We start from the raw sequence: 19,135 nt of genomic DNA, 5'->3' as shown, positions 1-19,135 counted from the left end.
AATGATGAGAAACTCACACACACCCAGTCCCGAACGGAGAAAATCCCCGACCTGGTCGGGAATCAAACCCAGAACTCCGTGATTGAGAGTCAGCAACAAGAACAAGAGAACGAGCTGGTGATACGGATTAATGTAAACGTTGGTTAGAGCGTCAACGATTAAATTTTAGGCATTTCACTGTTACATAACATCTGCGTGGTGTGGTTCGTTTAGTTTCTTTCGATAACTGGGTGTTACGAGCCCTGTAGATTGACACAGCAGAAAATCTCGCATTAGGTGTACCACTTTGCGCTGATCAGGTATGTTGCAGATAGTGCAGATAATACGATATATTGTCCCATATCACGCAACTTCTAAATGAGGGACTGCCCAGGTCACCGTGCTGTTGGGGAAGCGCGGAAGGACTGTGGGCATGGGTGTTGTCCTTCCTGAAGAGCTGAAGAGCGTATTTATCCGACGTTGTAGGAATGGCTACAGAACAGATTGTATGGTGTTTTGGATGTATTCCACACTTTTCGATACGACTACGTTTCGTCACACCATGATGCCCAGAACAGCTCCTGTATGTCGCTGTCAGTTATGCTACAGTAGTTGTCACTCATCTTGTCAACGCCACCCTCCCAACGACCATCACCAACGACAACACAGGATATGTTTGTGTTACGAGGGGTGTTAAGTAAGTAATAAAACACATTTTTTTATGAAAGCAGATTGATTTTATTCAGGAATACAATAAAACATATTATTCCCCCCGAGTTTGGTTACAAAACCCTGTTTTCCATTATAATCTCCGTTCAGTGCGACGGAGTAAGATCACCTTACTCGGAGGGCCTGTTTCCTCGCATGGTACCACTCTACTGATAGAAGTTGGAGGCAATGTCTTGCTGCATCAATAACCTCCCGTACTGCTACCCGTGGAGTGCATCCTTCATTGGGGCAAAAGATGGAAGTTGGAAGGTGCGAGAACCGGGCTGTAGGGTGGTTGAGGAAGAACAGTCTAATGAAGTTCTGTGAGTTGCTCTCGGGTGTACAGACTTGTATGAGGCAATGGCGTTGGCATTTTTGTGGCGACGAACACGCTGAAATAGTTCCTGATATTCCGTGAGGGTAGTACAGCACGCTTCAGAGTTGATATTTGCACCGTGAGGGAGGACATCAAACAGAATAAACCCTTCAGAGTCCCAGAAGAGCGTCGCCATGACATACTAGCTGAGGGTGCGACTTTGAACATTTTCTTCGGAGGAGAGGTGGTGTGGCGCCACTCCAGGGGTTGCCGATTCTTTCCGGTTCGAAGTGATGAACCCCTGTTTCATCGCCTGTGACGATGTTCAACAAACACTGGTCACGATCGGCCTCGTAACGCACAAGCAATGCCGCACGTATGGTCCTTTGTCGCTTTATAGTCTTCTGTAAGGCGGCGAGGAAGCCAGCGGGCAAACACCTTTGAGTACCCCAAATGGTAGGCCAGTGTATCAGTTTTACCAACAGAGCCGTCCACTTGAGGAGAAAGGTATTTCATTGTGATCCATCGATACCTAGAATGAGATTGTCTGCATCTTCCATCATTGAAGGAGTCACAGCTGTGTGGGGCCGGCCAGCACACCGGAGACTGGACAGCTTTGCGCGACCATGTGTAAGTAGGCTGTTTATGTTTTCTTATTGGCAACGTTACGTAGCGCTCTGTATGAAAATCACTGGCTGTGCTGTGTGCAGTCTGTGGCTAGTTTGCATTGTTGTCTGCCATTGTAGTGTTGGGCAGCGGCAGCTGGATGTGAACAGCGCGTAGCGTTGCGCAGTTGAAGGTGAGCCGCCAGCAGTGGTGGATGTGGGGAGAGAGAGATGGCGGAGTTTTGAGATTTGTAATACTGAATGGCATGAACTGCTATATATATTATGATTATTAAGGTAAATACATTGTTTATTCTCTATTAAAATCTTTCATTTGCTAACTATGCCTACTAGTAGTTAGTGCCTTCTGTAGTTTGAATCTTTTATTTAGCTGACAGTAGTAGCGCTCGCCGTATTGCAGTAGTTCGAGTAACGAAGATTTTTGTGAGGTAAGTGATTTGTGAAAGGTATAGGTTAATGTTAGTCAGGGCCATTCTTTTGTAGGGATTTTTGATAGTCAGATTGCGTTGCGCTAAAAATATTGTGTGTCAGTAGATGGCGGAGTTTTGAGATTTGTAATACTGAATGGCATGAACTGCTATATATATTATGATTATTAAGGTAAATACATTGTTTATTCTCTATTAAAATCTTTCATTTGCTAACTATGCCTACTAGTAGTTAGTGCCTTCCGTAGTTTGAATCTTTTATTTAGCTGGCATTAGTGGCGCTCGCCGTATTGCAGTAGTTCGAGTAACGAAGAGTTTTGTGAGGTAAGTGATTTGTGAAAGGTACAGGTTAATGTTAGTCAGGGCCATTCTTTTGTAGGGATTATTGAAAGTCAGATTGCGTTGCGCTAAAAAAATATTGTGTGTCAGTTTAAGCACAGTCGTGTATAAATGTTCAAAAGGGGACGTTTCACATGTTGCGTTTATGACAGACGCCTCGATCAACGGCTCACTGTGCTTTTGTTCAATGCATAGCAATGACCCCGAAAAATGTTGTAGGTACTAGTAACCTCAACATTTCTTAGAATTCAGGGATATGTCCTAATATGATATTTTGTTTCTGTAGTGACTGAAGACTTCTGGCATTGTCCTTTTATTAGCAATAGCGCATTTCAATTAACATTTGTTGTCTGCGGATTTACGCTCTGATTTATACCTAGTACGGCAATTCACAGTAAAATTTTTCTTTTAAATATAGGCTGCTTTTGAAATTTAAAAAATGGCATCATGAAAACATCAAAAGCTACAGTAATGTACATTTAAAAACGGAGAGCCATTAAAGCGACGATCTTCAAGTCACATAAATACTCGTATTAACAAAGATTTGTAAGAAATAGTATAAGTCAAAATAGTTAAGGTAAACTATTGTGTCTAGGAGATACTCCCGGATACCATTACATCAAGTTAAAGGAAGGTTCTTTGGCATCAAGTACATAATTGTTATCAGTTGCAGCTTCTGAATAGAGTAGTTAAACTTAGAGTATGCAAAAGGACATTAAAAACTATGCATGACTACCTGCCGTAGATTCAAATAGCCGTTGTGTTATACGTTCGTCTACAAGTCACAAAATCAACTGTCAATTTGCGCCCTTAGAGACTGATACAGAAATATATAAGATAATGGATACGTATAAAAGTGACAGTTAGGCGCGTTAGACTTGTGTGTATCTATAAACTGTGTAAATATGTATATTATGATTTTTAAATTGTTTTTACGTATTCTGGAATTTTCACTATCTCATACGGTGCTGCAACTGATAGAAATTATGTACATGACTCCAAGGTTTTTAACCTCGTGTAATGATACGCGTGAGTATCTGCTGCATGCAAAGATTCACCTTAATTATGTTGACATGTACTATATCTTTTACATTTTCGTTAATTTGTGTGTAACTTGAAGATAGCAGCTTGACCGGAACGTTCTGGCTGAAATCAATACATGTTACTGCAGAATTTGGTTCTGTAAATACATTGAAGCTGTGCATCACTGCTAACGAAAAATATTTTGTTTAAAATTCTCTATAAATTGGGCTTAAGTATGTAAGAGGGCAAATAGATGAATATTGTTAGAAAATGTTGAATTTTATTCAGTTTAGAAATGTTTAACTACTAAACTTACCTCGCTAAGAAGATCGAAGTCTTGTTCTGATATTTTGTTGTCTCTGTCCGTATCCAAAAGGTGAGTGAAGAAGTGAGTAAATTTTTCCCTCTGAGTATCTGACAGACAGTTCTTCAGCTCCTCTGTGTTCTCCGTAGTCTCATCTTCACTGGTGTTCCTTTCAACCCACGTTGCTGAAACGTGAATGGAAAAATTAAAATTTTTCACAAGTGTTGTGGAACCGATTCAGATCATTTCAACGGCAATCTACAAAGTATTTGAACACATGTACATGAAGACCCAACCGATATTAATAAATATTGTGCTGGTGCTTTGAAACTGGTATCCATTTAAAAAAAAACCAAGCTTCTCCGTTATGACTTCAGGTAGAAAATTTTGCGACCTGTCATTGAAAGGCAGTGTTTCTAGGCCAAATACCCCCTTTTTGGTCAGTGCAGACTGTCCAACGTTTCTCCGATGAATAAATTTCATCCCTGCAGTGCAGCTCTGGAAACCCCGTAAAACTATATTATACAATAGCCTCAACCTCTAAATATTAGACTCAAAACGCTTTCAAGTCACAAATTACTTTAGAAGTGAAGGTCAGAGGGCGCCAAAGATGGAGAACAGGATGGATTTTCAACAACTAGTAGTCTCTGAATTCATGGGTCATCATCATCAATGCTCCGTCTTTCACTTTTGAACGTTAATGACCCATCACACCAACCTCTTAACAGCCTGTCTCCATTTTTCCCAGTCTTTTGCATCTCGGAGTAGCTGGCTGCATGTTTGGTATTTCTTCTCCCTTACGTGGACCATCCATCGTTTGCTGGTCTTCCAAGAAATCGTTTCCCTTCCACTTTGCCTTGGATCGTCATCTGTTCCAAGTTATCCCCTTTCGTCGAACTATGTGACTAAAGAACTGCAGCATTCGCTGGAAACAATACGCTTATTTGCCGAATTCGGCGTTTATATCGGTCTAACGGTGATAGGATCCAGGTACGACACAAACTTTCATTGTCATAGATGTCTCCTCTTTCACTTGGAGAGTAATGGAGGTAATGAAGGCAAGAAATAGAGATATGAAAACAGGATCCTCGTAAATCGAGTGCATCTCCTCACTACCCTAGGAAGGGCTTCATATGTCTCATTCAATAACACTAAACTCATTTCTTACTGCCAATGATGAGAGTGACTGAGTCAGAAAACTTGGTCAAAAGGCCCATACGTGAGGAAACTAGTGCAAAGGGGCCATCATGACATACGAAATTATGTGTCACTTCTGTACCTGAATAGGGATCCTCACATAACGTGATCACCGACCATTACAGCGACCCTTATCTAAAATTGTTTTAGAACGTATTCCCACCCAACCCTGTGTCTATATTTCTTATGCTTACATGCCAAAGTCGGCGTTTATGTCTGTCTAACGGTGATAGGATCCAGGTATGACAAAAAATCTTTCATTGTCATAGATGCCACCTCTATCGCTTGGCGAGTAATGGAGGTAATGAAGTCAAGATGCCTTGCCTTGGATGGTCATCTTTTCCAAGTTATCCTCTTTCGTCGAACTATGTGACTAAAGAACTGCAGCCTTCGCTGGAAACAAATACTGGACAACGTCTTCTTCAGCCTGCGTTCCTGAAGGATTGATTTGTTGGTTCGTTTGTCCATCCATGATATCCTCAGCAACCTCCTACATGTACACGCCTCAGAAGCATCGACCATTCTGCGGTCCCTCCAGTTGTTGTCCGCACTTCCGTCCCGTAAAGGAAACCAGCAAACACCAGATATTTCAGCACTTTCGATTTACTATGTCTGGTTAGGGCTTGGTCTTTCCGAACCACTGTCAGTTTCGATGCAGTATTCTGACCCAGAACAACTCTGCGCCGTATTTTCTGTGCAGAACCACCCTCTTTCTGAACTATTGAGTCCAGGTAGACAACGTGATTAACTTATTCGTATTCTGACAACAAAACGTCAGTAACTGGTAGTGACTCGACTCTGTCAGTTATCATGATCTTGGTTTTTTTCTAACAACGCAAGTTTCTCACTTTCTGTCTTGACCCTATCCAGTAGTTCATTCGTTCCATTTGCGATTCAGCACACAGCGTAGTGTCATCAGCAAAACTGAAATTATTGATTCTTCGGCCCCCAATTCGAATCCCACCAATCCAACTGTAAAGATTTTTTTTCTTTCTAATGACATATTCCCTATAGATGTTAAATAGAAGGTGATAGACTGGACCCCTGTCTAAATCTTACACATGGTTCAAAAGGTCTTGAAATAGTGTTATATAGTCTGTTTACTGCCTTGTTATCAGAGTAAAGGATTCTAATAAAGGTAATAAGGTGCTCAGGAGCGCCCATTTCACACACCACTGATCTCCCAATCGAACACTGTCAAAAGCATGGCTATAGCCCAAGAAACAGAGAACTAAAGTTGTATGGAATCTCTCCATTTTTTAACTATCTGAGAATCTTGTTTTATGTTCTTTCATAATGAACAAACCCAGATTGATCTAGTGGTATATCTCCATCAGAATGCGTTCTTAAGGTTTAGGGATTACTTTTAGAAGAATCTTGCTGGTATGAAAAATCAATGAAATGGCTCTGTAGTTCTCAGAACGCTGTGTACTAGACTTGGCCACTGTTTCTATGTTTCGATACAGTGTATCGATACGTGGAACTGTTTCAGTGTTTCGGAACGGCTGTGGTTCACTGTTTCGTAGCAGTGGTGTTTCATTCCGCCCCTGTCTCGGATAACCGGACCAGATTCGATCTCGAGACAGACACAGAAACTGTATCGTTGTTTCAAAATAAGGCTGTTTCAGTCCACCTGTGCTTAGAACGGACTAAATGTATCGAAACAGTGCTGTTTCATTCCGCTCTGTGTCGGACGAGATTCGGGCTCGGCACAGGTACTGAAACACAACATACCACTTCATGAAACACTTTCAAGAGTGTCGAAATCTTTTTGACAAACAATAGCATGAAGCTTAAGATATCCGGAAATAAAGCTTCGTTTCTAGCTGACTGTCCTATTCCTAAATGGCGTAACATCTGCTTTATAAACACTAACCAAACAATAAAACAACGCATACTATTCACATTTAAAATAATAAATATGTGAAAATCATTCAGTTAAATTACACTTTTTTATAACATACGCTTCTCTGTTCATGTACAGCAATCATATTTAGAAACGCAAGTAAGCCCACAACATTTTGAATAAAAAAGGCGTAGAGTGACCGTTATTAGACATATACATAAATTTGATGTAGGTATAATTGCAAGCAATCTGTTTGACATATCACTGATAGTGTAATGGTGAACGGGAAGGGCTGGGAAGCATGGTGAATTTATAGTAACGATTCGAAACACCTTAAAAGACAAATTCTTTGCTGTTATATTTTGTTATATGTTCGAATTATTTGGCGTTATTTGTGAGTCTATAGTCACTGTGCCTATTATCCACAATGATTCCCTTTGTGTGTATGGAAATTAGCAGGATGGGTATATTACCCATACTAAGGGAATGTGGGAATCCCAGTAGCATATACGTTGTTTCTGCAGTTTGCTCCCACCTCCAGTTCCGTTCGTGGTGGTTCTTCTGTCTTCGGCTGTGGCTGTCCTCAGCCAATTGAAAAGTATGAAAGTCACAGACACGAAAGCAGCGCATTTGCTGCAGGAAATACGAAACTGCCAAGACGCCTAGGTGATAGTTTCATACTTTCTGCGACATGATTAGCGCTCTCGCACCTCATTTGTGTTTATATGGACGTACGTATACAGCAGACATTCAAGATGATAAAATGTGTTTATTAGATTACAAAACACAAACTGTTTCACTGTTTCGAAACAGCGTATCGAAACATTACATTTTACTGTTTCATTTGTTTCGAAACAATTACGTGTTTCAGTTTGCCCATCTCTACTGTGTACTTTCTTTCTTATAAAAAATAATCATTACTGACATGGTCCAGTCTTCTTCCATGTTCCGTTATTCCACATGCTGTTACATATCTCATGCATGATTTCAAAACCCAGATATCCAGACGCTTTGTTCATTTCGGTAGTAATAATGTCAGGTCCAGGTGCTATGTTATTTTTTAATTAGCTATAGCTTTCCGGACTTCTTCTTTTAATAGGTCAGGTACCTTATGTATTGGAATGTTTGCACGGCCAAGTCTTCCATTGTTATCCATATGCAACTTGTTGCAGTATGTTCTTCAACCATCAGCAGCTAATGGCCGAGTACACCAACCCCGGTCAAAAAGCACGATAACCAAGGTCCCGAGATCATGGTTAAAAGTAAACCGTGTTTAAAATGTTTCTGCAGTGCACCAACGTTAATCACCGGTTAGCAAACCGTCATCAGCCAACCGTGCATTTGACCGCTGTAAGCTCTGCACATCGCAATGGAACGTCACCTCGTGATTCAAAGATGTTAGTAAATATGAAATTGCACAGACAATCGCTGATGAGTGACTACACATGCTCCCTTTGCCGTGTGTTTCGTCGACAAGCCGAAGTGTTTATATGTACCTATCAACGTGTTACTGATCTCTTCGTTCGTTTGGAGAATAATGGAGAATAAAAAAAAGAACGCCTGATTTCTCGAAGTACGAGATAGATGTACTTCTTGAACTGGTGGGAGCAAACGCATCCGTTCTTGAAAATAAGAAAACTGACGACTGCAGTTTAAAAGGAAAACAGGCAATGTGGTCACATGTGGAGGCGCAATTTAATTCTACTCCTGGTAAGATTACTCATAAATTAATAACATTTCTGGGTTCATCGTAAATATAGGATACTGTACACAATGGCTTTTAGTTTTAAATTTGAAAGTGTTATTGGCGTACCACTGAAATACGTGACAGGGATATGTACATTTACGGTTGGAATGGTTTTGTTTGCTTTAAATTAAAAATACAATACTGTACTCCTGTTAACTAAATATTATGAGATTAACGGAAGCTTTCTTGTTGAAAATTGTGAACATAGGATTTTCAGTTTGCCCTGTGCCGTATTCGTCATATATGCCTATACCACTTTTTTTAATGAACTGAAATGTAGACAAAGGCCGTATATATATCTTAGATTTTTATTGCAGTTATAAATTAAGCGCCTCAGAATGCAAAATGTACTTATGAATGAAAATAATATAAAACTTAACATTTATTTAATTTCACGTGCGACAAAAAGATTCTGTGACAGGTTGAAAACCTATTACGAAAATATGAAAAGAAGGCTTCGAAAAGACGTTGCAGAAGAAAAAGTTGTAGGTTATAAAACAGGTGGGGGGAAGCTAACCGAAAATAAACAAGATTCATGATCGGGCAGAACTGCTTGAAATTGATGGTCGTCAATGAAACCATTAACGAATGTGTATGATTCCGATGCACAGTTTAGTATGATTGTGGATGTGGATGTTGTTAACATGGAGTGCAGTGCAGTGCAGGGAGAACATACCACCTGTTTCAGTTGACAAATTGTCAGAGTGCACACACCCGACACAATGCAGACTACAGAGACATCAAAGAATGTTCTGGTGGATGTCACTCAGCGGCAGTCTCCTGATCCACCCAAAGAAAACATTTGCACACCGAATAATACATCGCATCGTCGCAGGATGCGTGCAAAATCAGGGCCATCAGGTTCCGGAACTGTATTTGATAATGTGTGCGAGAAGAGCGGCCCAGTTACATATGATGAAGGCAGAACATAAGAAGGAACTGAGATTTAAAAATTTAAAGATTCTGGCCCTAAGAGAAAAATTAAAATAAATGCCAATAACATGTGATTTTTTTCCTGTGTCAGTAAATTTTTAAATTCAAATTGTTTTTCTCTGTTTGTCCCATTAGTGATGACTGTTGCTAGTCTAATTGTGTCCGTCTAATAACTCCTTACAGCTTATTTGACACTGAACTAAGTTTCACCCAACCACTTAAAATCAGGATTACCTCATAAATAATTCATAGGTTAGCAACTCTTCTGTTTACATAAGCCAGCAACTGTAAGCTACATGTCAATTGCAGGCTTTTAGCCATAATGGCAGGTGCCCATTTCTACTTAAATGACTTTAGAATGAGGTAAACTGTTAATGAAACAAAATAATAATAATAATAAGCCGTCCTTGTTACTCTAACTTTGAACTGAAACATTTATGCTGTAACGGTTGTGCATTATTTATACCGGAAATATCCTAATATATAATTTATGAAGGAAAGTGCTCCAAACCATAACTTCGTGTGTGCCTCTTTTTATAGCAATGCTCTGTATTGTAGTGTTTTGTAGTGAGGCATGTTTGAGAAATACATTGCTATGATGGCACTCTTTTCTGTGATAGTGATAATAGCATTGTGTGGCTTTTCTAGCAATACCCTACACCTGTTAATTTTTATAATGGCAAACTACAATTTTTATCACAATAGAATTAGGAGCAAGATATTTTCAGCAATGCAGTACTGTGATGGGGCACTCTTTTCTGCAATAATGAGAATAGCATTGTATGGGTTTTTTAGCAATACTCTGCACCTTTTAATTTTTGTAATGGCAACCTATAGTTTTTACACAACAGAATGTATAGCAAGATATTTTCAGTAACATGTTACTATGATGGGGCACTCTTTTCTGCAGTTATCAGCATGACATTGTGTGCCTTTTCTAGAAATACTCTGTACATGTTAATGTTTATAATGTCAGACCATAACTTCTATCACAACAGAATTTGTAGCTGAATGTTTTTCAGTAACATCTTGCTATGATGGGGCACTGTTTTGTGCTATAGTGAGATGTGCTAATGTTTATGATGGCAATCCATAACTTCTATCACAACTGTATTTGTAGTGAGGGAATTTTCAGTGGCACTATGCTATGTTGGGGAATTCCCTTCTGCAAAGGTGAGCATTGAATACGTGAAAAAACTGCATCAATATCAATGACAGAGTGAGGAAGCGATTTTTCCTCACTAATAACTTCAAATATAACACTTCTTACAGACAACTCACATCATTACAGTTCCATTTTCATATCTTCCCAAGTACCACACTCTTTAACTAATTATAGCTCTTGCACTGATCCCCAAAATATTAGACATTGCTCATAAAATTCCATTGCATTTTGTAGCAATGTGACTTGTTTTTGGTGGCAATTTGTAAACACCAATTTTTCTTCAATTTCATCCATTTTTCTGATGCCGCACTGTTGTACGTAATATTGTGTAAAGTGCTGCTACAGGCATGACTGGACAGAATTAACAATGTAGTTCAATTCTTTGCACAGTTTGTTTGTCACTACATCAACATTTTTCTAGAAATCTACAACCTTATAGCAACACAGGCTTATGTTTGAAGCAAATCATATTGTAAACAAGGAGTAGTGATTAATACATAAACAATTTAACAAATAAACAATCCCAAACTGACATTTTGTGTTATTACATAAATGATTATTTATTTTGTGCCTTTGTGTTTAGTACATATTCACAATTTTAAGCTAATCCAGGTAATAAGATTGTATTAATAGTGAGCAGAGCTGCAGTAAAATAATCTCAAATCTGAAAGCTTCTCGTAATAAACAATGTGTTCTTTTAATATTGTAAAACTGTTGGACATTCACATCTTTACTGTTACAGTAGAAAATTTAAGAGATGTTTAGGATCTTTAGTGAACATACTACAGAACTGTACCATTATATTTTGTCCCTCTCGCTCTTACTCACACACTCTCTAAATGTAATAGAGTCATTCGTTCCTAAATTTAAGCACATACACAGAAACTGAACCTGTGTATAAACAACAGAGTACTGCGTTGCTTTCACTACCGATGTGATACGAGAAATACATCTTTAATAATTAATTATCAACAGTTCCACACTAAAAAAGTCTCTCAGAAAAGCAGCAGCTAGGTAATGGTGTCCCTGGCACGCCGCAACCTCAAATTTCTCACCATATACCCAGTTCAGTGAGTACTTTTATGTTCCCTAGAAATCAGAAAAAAATAGATTACATGCTGAAATAATGGGAAAAATTTAAAATACGGCGAAATCCCGTAACTATAATCGTAATTTTTTATTCAGAACAATTTCTGAACTTATGTTACCTTACTGAAAATGTTCATTAATTATAGCACGGCGAATTGTGTCATCGCGATACATCTGCTGTTCAGAGAGCGCAGGTTCGTTATCTTCTTCAATGCTGGGGCCTCTCTCATCACGTTACTGATTCAGAAGTCGAGCAATTTCTGTATCTTCTGGTGGTTCTCCACTGCTCATAATCCTGACAATGTTATGCAACACAGCCGTACTCACAAATTTTGGCGATGTTTTCTGTGAATTGCATCTTATTCCTACAGATAATACAGGAAATCTTCTCTTCCACAAGCCATATTTTCTCTCAACGGTGTTCCTAGTTTTAGTATGAGACCTGTTATATCGATGCTCTGCTAAATTTTGCGGATTTAAAAGTGGAGTTCACAAGTACAATCTAAATGCGTAACCCCTGTCTCCCAATAAGTGACCTTGAGATATTTCTCCGTTTTCAAATTGAGCTCTGCGAGCTCAGTCGAGATATATGATACTGTCGCGCACAGAACCCAGCCATCGAGCGACAATATCTCTTATTTACAAATTGTGATCACTAATGGTTTGACAGTTAAAGGAAAAATATGATTTCCTATTGCGGAAAAGTTCCGCATTATGTTCTCCAGGAGACTGAATTCTTATATGGGTACAATCCAAGGTACTGAGAACACCAGGAAATCGGTCCAGTTGACTAAAACCATACAACACAGAGCAAATTCCTTCTCTTATAGGAAATTTTATGAACCTCACAAGTACGTACTCGCACCGGCATGTGCGCGCCTTGGACAGATGTCAGCAACTGTCAACCAACCGTTCAAAGTAGAAGGCCAAAGATGACACCACAATCTGTTCCATGTAGCATGGAAGAGCCTACTTGAGACGAGTCAGTCAATGGCAAAAAGACGGATTTAGGTCATATAACAAAAAGATGGACGCAAACATGATCCAGTTGGCTGATTGTAAGTAATACACCTATGCTGTAAAATTTGAGAATTTCCCGGCGAATCAACTGTTCAAAAAGATTTCGGGCTTGCAGACGGTCGTCGTAAACTTCATTGCACGATATTTCGGCTGGACAACTGCCAGTCATCTTCAGGTGAGCCGAACGGGGACTGACGAAGACATTCTCCGCTCCAGCTTATACAGGGTGTTACAAAAAGGTACGGCCAAACTTTCAGGAAACATTCCTCACACACAAAGAAAGAAAATATGTTATGTTGACATGTGTCCGGAAACGCTTACTTTCCATGTTAGAGCTCATTTTATTACTTGTCTTCAAATCACATTAATCATGGAATGGAAACACGTACTAACAGAACGTACCAACGGGACTTCAAACACTTTGTTACAGGAAATGTTCAAAATGTCTTCCCTTAACGAGGATACATGCTTCCACCCTACCTCGCATGGAATCCCTGATGCACTGATGCAGCCCTGGAGAATGGCGTATTGTATCACAGCCGTCCACAATACGAGCACGAAGAGTCTCTACATTTGGTACCGGGGTTGCGTAGACAAGAGCTTTCAAATGCCCCCATAAATGAAAGTCAAGAGGGTTGAGGTCGGGAGAGCGTGGAGGCCATGGAATTGGTCCGCCTCTACCAATCCATGGGTCACCGAATCTGTTGTTGAGAAGCGTACGAACACTTCAACTGATATGTGCAGGAGCTCCATCGTGCATGAATCACACGTTGTGTCGTACTTGTAAAGGCACATGTTCTAGCAGCACAGGTAGCGTATCCCGTATGAAATCATGATAATGTGCTCCATTGAGCGTAGGTGGAAGAACATACTGACGAAACTAAAATGAGCTCTAACATGGAAATTAAGCGTTTCCGGACACATGTCCACATAACATCTTTTCTTTATTTGTTTGTGAGGAATGTTACCTGAAAGTTTGGCCGTACCTTTTTGTAACACCCTGTATAGTGCGCTGATAGTGCTGCCGCGCATGCGTGCAATTGCGGAGACAGAAGGGCCACACCGACCAGCGGCAGCGCCCTCGCTGGTGGAACTGCAGTACTCAGCTGCCGTCGGTATTATCGCTGGCCGCAGTTATTGAAGTCCTCTGGCGTCTTCGTCGCGAGCAAATTTCGGAGATGACGGGATTCCATGCGTTACGCAATTGGTAACCACTGCAAGGTTCATTAGATTTCCCGCAATGCGTATTTCAACTGATTCTTTGATAATGGAGTCCCAAATAGTTGTTGCAGTGGCCAAAATCGAAGTTTTGTCGTACTCCATTGAATGTCCGTTAGAAATACAATTGTAAGTAGGCTGTTTATGTTTTCTTATTGGCAACGTTAAGTAGCGCTCTGTATGAAAATCGCTGGCTGTGCTGTGTGCAGTCTGTGGCTAGTTTGCATTGTTGTCTGCCATTGTAGTGTTGGGCAGCTGGATGTTAACAGTGCGTAGCGTTGCGCAGTTGGAGGTGAGCCGCCAGCAGTGGTGGATGTGGGGAGAGAAATGGCGGAGTTTTGAAATTTGTAAGACTGGATGTCATGAACTGCTATGTATATTACGATTTTTCATCACTATTAAGGTAAATACATTGTTTGTTCTCTATTAAAATCTTTCATTTGCTAACTATGCCTATCAGTAGTTAGTGCCTTCCGTAGTTTGAATCTTTTATTTAGCTGGCAGTAGTGGCGCTCGCTGTATTGCAGTAGTTCGAGTAACGAAGATTTTTGTGAGGTAAGTGATTTGTGAAAGGTATAGGTTAATGTTAGTTGGGGCCATTCTTTTGTAGGGATTATTGAAAGTCAGATTGCGTTGCGCTAAAAATATTGTGCGTCAGTTTAAGGACAGTCATGTGTAATTGTTCTAAGGGGATGTTTCACAATGTCCCGCAACTGCAGACTTACTGGGTTGGAGTAGGCGAGTGCAACGTTGATGTTCTGTACAACGCTCTCCCACTGTACGCGTTGTCTGTCCTATATAGGCCATACCACATTGACACGGTATTTTGTAAATTCCCGCCTTCCGCAGTAACAAATCATCCTTCACCGATCCCAGCAAATCCGAAATCTTAGAAGGCGGACGAAAAACCACTTTCACATTAAAATGATTAAGAATGCTTGCTATCTTGAAGGAGATATTTCCGACAAAGGGAAGAAAAGCTAGGGACTGGCGCGTCGTCCTCTTTATCCACTTCCCGGTTCCTGGCTCTAGTTGAGAAGGCCCTGTTAATTTGTCGGGTCGAGTACCCATTGTCTCTGAACACCGTCCTCGAATGTGCCAGTTCCTTAGGCAAATTCTCTTCATCCGACAGTGTGTGTGCCCTGTGTACAAGGGTCTTAAGTACACTCATGGTCTGGGATGGGTAATGGCAACTTGAAGAATGCAAATACAAATCAATGTGCGTGGATTTGCGATAGACAGAATGCCCCACAGTGCCGTCACTGTTCCGTTTAACCAAAACATCCAGGAATGGAAGGCAGCCATCTTTCTCTAGTTCCATCGTAAATTGAATATTCTCATGGATGGAGTTAAGATGATGAAAAAACTGTATTAACTTTTCTTCTCCGTGGAGCCACACTATGAAAGTGTCATCGACGTATCTCCAAAAAACAGTTGGTTTGCAGACAGCTGATTCAAGTGCTCTCTCCTCAAAATCCACCATAAAGAAGTTAGCCACCAGAGGAGACAGAGGGCTGCCCATGGCGACACCATCAGACTGTCCAAAATATTCCTGGTTAAACATAAAATAAGTTGAGGAAAGAGTATGTCGAAACAAAGCAGTAATGTCCGATTCAAACTCTTGACCAATTAGAATCAAGGAATCAGCAAGAGGTACTTTTGTGAAAAGGGCTGAAGACACACCAGTCTGCTCTCCACTTAAGTAGTTTAGATCTGCTAGTGAGTTTTGATGTAGTTTCCCTTTTCGGATTTGCTGGGATCGGTGAAGGATGATTTGTTACTGTGGAAGGCGAGAATTTACAAAATACCGTGTCAATGTGGTATGGCCTATATAGGACAGACAACGCGTACAGTGGAAGAGCGCTGTACAGAACATGAACGTTGCACTCGCCTACTCCAACCCAGTAAGTCTGCAGTTGCGGGACATTGTATTTCTAACCGACATTCAATGGAGTACGACAAAACTTCGATTTTGGTCACTGCAACAACTTTTTGGGACTCCATTATCAAAGAATCAGTCGAAATACGCATTGCGGTAAATCTAATGAACCGTGACAGTGGTTACCAATTGCTTTCTTGTTGAAAATTGTGAACATAGGATTTTTGCCCTGTGCCGTATTCTTCATACATGCCTATACCACTTTTTTTAATGAACTGAAATGTAAACAAAGGCCGTATATATATCTTAGATTTTTATTGCAGTTATAAATGAAGCGCCTCAGAATGCAAAATGTACTTATGAATGAAAATAATATAAAACTTAACATTTATTTAATTTCACGTGTGACAAAAAGATTCTGTGACAGGTTGAAAACCTATTACGAAAATATGAAAAGAAGGCTTCGAAAAGATGTTGCAGAAGAAAAAGTTGTAGGTTATAAAACAGGTGGGGGGAAGCTAACCGAAAATAAACAAGATTCATGATCGGGCAGAACTGCTTGAAATTGATGGTCGTCAATGAAACCATTAACGAATGTGTATGATTCCGATGCACAGTTTAGTATGATTGTGGATGTGGATGTTGTTAACATGGAGTGCAGTGCAGTGCAGGGAGAACATACCACCTGTTTCAGTTGACAAATTGTCAGAGTGCACACACCCGACACAATGCAGACTACAGAGACATCAAAGAATGTTCTGGTGGATGTCACTCAGCGGCAGTCTCCTGATCCACCCAAAGAAAACATTTGCACACCGAATAATACATCGCATCGTCGCAGGATGCCTGCAAAATCAGGGCCATCAGGTTCCGGAACTGTATTTGAAAATGTGTGCGAGAAGAGCGGCCCAGTTACATATGATGAAGGCAAAACATAAGAAGGAACTGAGATTTAAAAATTTAAAGATGCTGGCCCTAAGAGAAAAATTAAAATAAATGCCAATAACATGTGATTTTTTCCTGTGTCAGTAAATTTTTAAATTCAAATTGTTTTTCTCTGTTTGTCCCATTAGTGATGACTGTTGCTAGTCTAATTGTGTCCGTCTAATAACTCCTTACAGCTTATTTGACACTGAACTAAGTTTCACCCAACCACTTAAAATCAGGATTACCTCATAAATAATTCATAGGTTAGCAACTCTTCTGTTTACATACGCCAGCAACTGTAAGCTACATGTCAATTGCAGGCTTTTAGCCATAATGGCAGGTGTCCATTTCTACTTAAATGACTTTAGAATGAGGTAAACTGTTAATGAAACAAAATAATAATAATAAGCCATCCTTGTTACGCTAACTTTGAACTGAAACATTTATGCTGTAACGGTTATCTACATGAGGCCCAATGTAATCAAGGTGTGCATTATTTATACCGGAAATATCCTAGGAAATATCCTAATATATAATTTATGAAGGAAAGTGCTCCAAGCCATAACTTCGTGTGTGCCTCTTTTTATAGCAATGCTCTGTATTGTAGTGTTTTGTAGTGAGGCATGTTTGAGAAATACATTGCTATGATGGCACTCTTTTCTGCGATAGTGATAATAGCATTGTGTGGCTTTCCTAGCAATACCCTACACCTGTTAATTTTTATAATGGCAAACTACAATTTTTATCACAATGGAATTAGGAGCAAGATATTTTCAGCAATGCATTACTATGATGGGACACTCTTTTCTGCAATAATGAGAATAGCATTGTATGGCTTTTTTAGCAATACTCTGCACCTTTTAATTTTTGTAATGGCAACCTATAGTTTTTACACAACAGAATGTGTAGCAAGATATTTTCAGTAACATGTTACTATGATGGGGCATTCTTTTCTGCAGTTATCAGCATGACATTGTGTGCCTTTTCTAGAAATACTCTGTACATGTTAATGTTTATAATGTCAAATCATAACTTCTATCACAACAGAATTTGTAGCTGAATGTTTTTCAGTAACATCTTGCTATGATGGGGCACTGTTTTGTGCTATAGTGAGATGTGCTAATGTTTATGATGGCAATCCATAACTTCTATCACAACTGTATTTGTAGTGAGGGAATTTTCAGTGGCACTATGCTATGTTGGGGAATTCCCTTCTGCAAAGGTGAGCATTGAATACGTGAAAAAACTGCATCAATATCAATGACAGAGTGAGGAAGCGATTTTTCCTCACTAATAACTTCAAATATGACACTTCTTACAGACAACTCACAGCATTACAGTTCCTTTTTCATATCTTCCCAAGTACCACACTCTTTAACTAATTATAGCTCTTGCACTGATCCCCAAAATATTAGACATTGCTCATAAAATTCCAATGCATTTTGTAGCAATGTGAACTTGTTTTTGGTGGCAATTTGTAAACACCAATTTTTCTTCAATTTCATCCATTTTTCTGATGCCGCACTGTTGTACGTAATATTGTGTAAAGTGCTGCTACAGGCATGACTGGACAGAATTAAGAATGTAGTTCAATTCTTTGCACAGTTTGTTTGTCACTACATCAACATTTTTCTAGAAATCTACAACCTTATAGCAACACAGGCTTATGTTTGAAGCAAATCATATTGTAAACAAAGAGTAGTGATTAATACATAAACAATTTAACAAATAAACAATCCCAAACTGACATTTTGTGTTATTACATAAATGATTATTTATTTTGTGCCTTTGTGTTTAGTACATATTCACAATTTTAAGCTAATCCAGGTAATAAGATTGTACTAATAGTGAGCAGAAGTGCAGTAAAATAATCTCAAATCTGAAAGCTTCTCGTAATAAACAATGTGTTCTTCTAATATTGTAAAACTGTTGGACATTCACATCTTTGCTGTCACAGTAGAAAATTTAAGAGATGTTTAGGATCTTTAGTGAACATACTACAGAACTGTTCCATTATATTTTGTCCCTCTCGCTCTTACTCACACACTCTCTAAATGTAATAGAGTCATTCGTTCCCAAATTTAAGTACATACACAGAAACTGAACCTGTGTAGAAATAACAGAGTACTGCATTGCTTTCACTACCGATGTGGTACGAGAAATACATCTTTAATAATTAATTATCAACAGTTCCACACTAAAAAAGTCTCTCAGAAAAGCAGCAGCTAGGTAATTGTGTCCCTGGCACGCCACAACCTCAAATTTCTCACCATATACCCAGTTCAGTGAGTACTTTTATGTTCCCTAGAAATCAGAAAAAAATAGATTACATGCTGAAATAATGGGAAAAATTTAAAATACGGCGAAATCCCGTAACTATAATCGTAATTT

At 39.4% G+C, this 19,135-nt stretch overlaps 1 protein-coding gene across 1 annotated transcript in view; it reads right to left on the bottom strand.

Moving 5' to 3' along the window:
* Positions 1-19,135, bottom strand: part of LOC126163063 (uncharacterized) — a 282,388-nt gene that overhangs the window by 33,305 nt on the left and 229,948 nt on the right. The window contains exon 4 of the mRNA XM_049919967.1: positions 3,736-3,908. Coding sequence (XP_049775924.1) covers positions 3,736-3,908 — 173 coding nt within the window. The remainder of the gene's footprint in view (positions 1-3,735; positions 3,909-19,135) is intronic.

Source organism: Schistocerca cancellata, chromosome 1 (assembly GCF_023864275.1).
Source record: "Schistocerca cancellata isolate TAMUIC-IGC-003103 chromosome 1, iqSchCanc2.1, whole genome shotgun sequence".
In the NCBI taxonomy this organism is placed as follows: Eukaryota; Metazoa; Arthropoda; class Insecta; order Orthoptera; family Acrididae; genus Schistocerca; species Schistocerca cancellata.
Note: the sequence above shows the minus strand (reverse complement) of the source record. Positions and strands in the feature narration are given on the sequence as shown.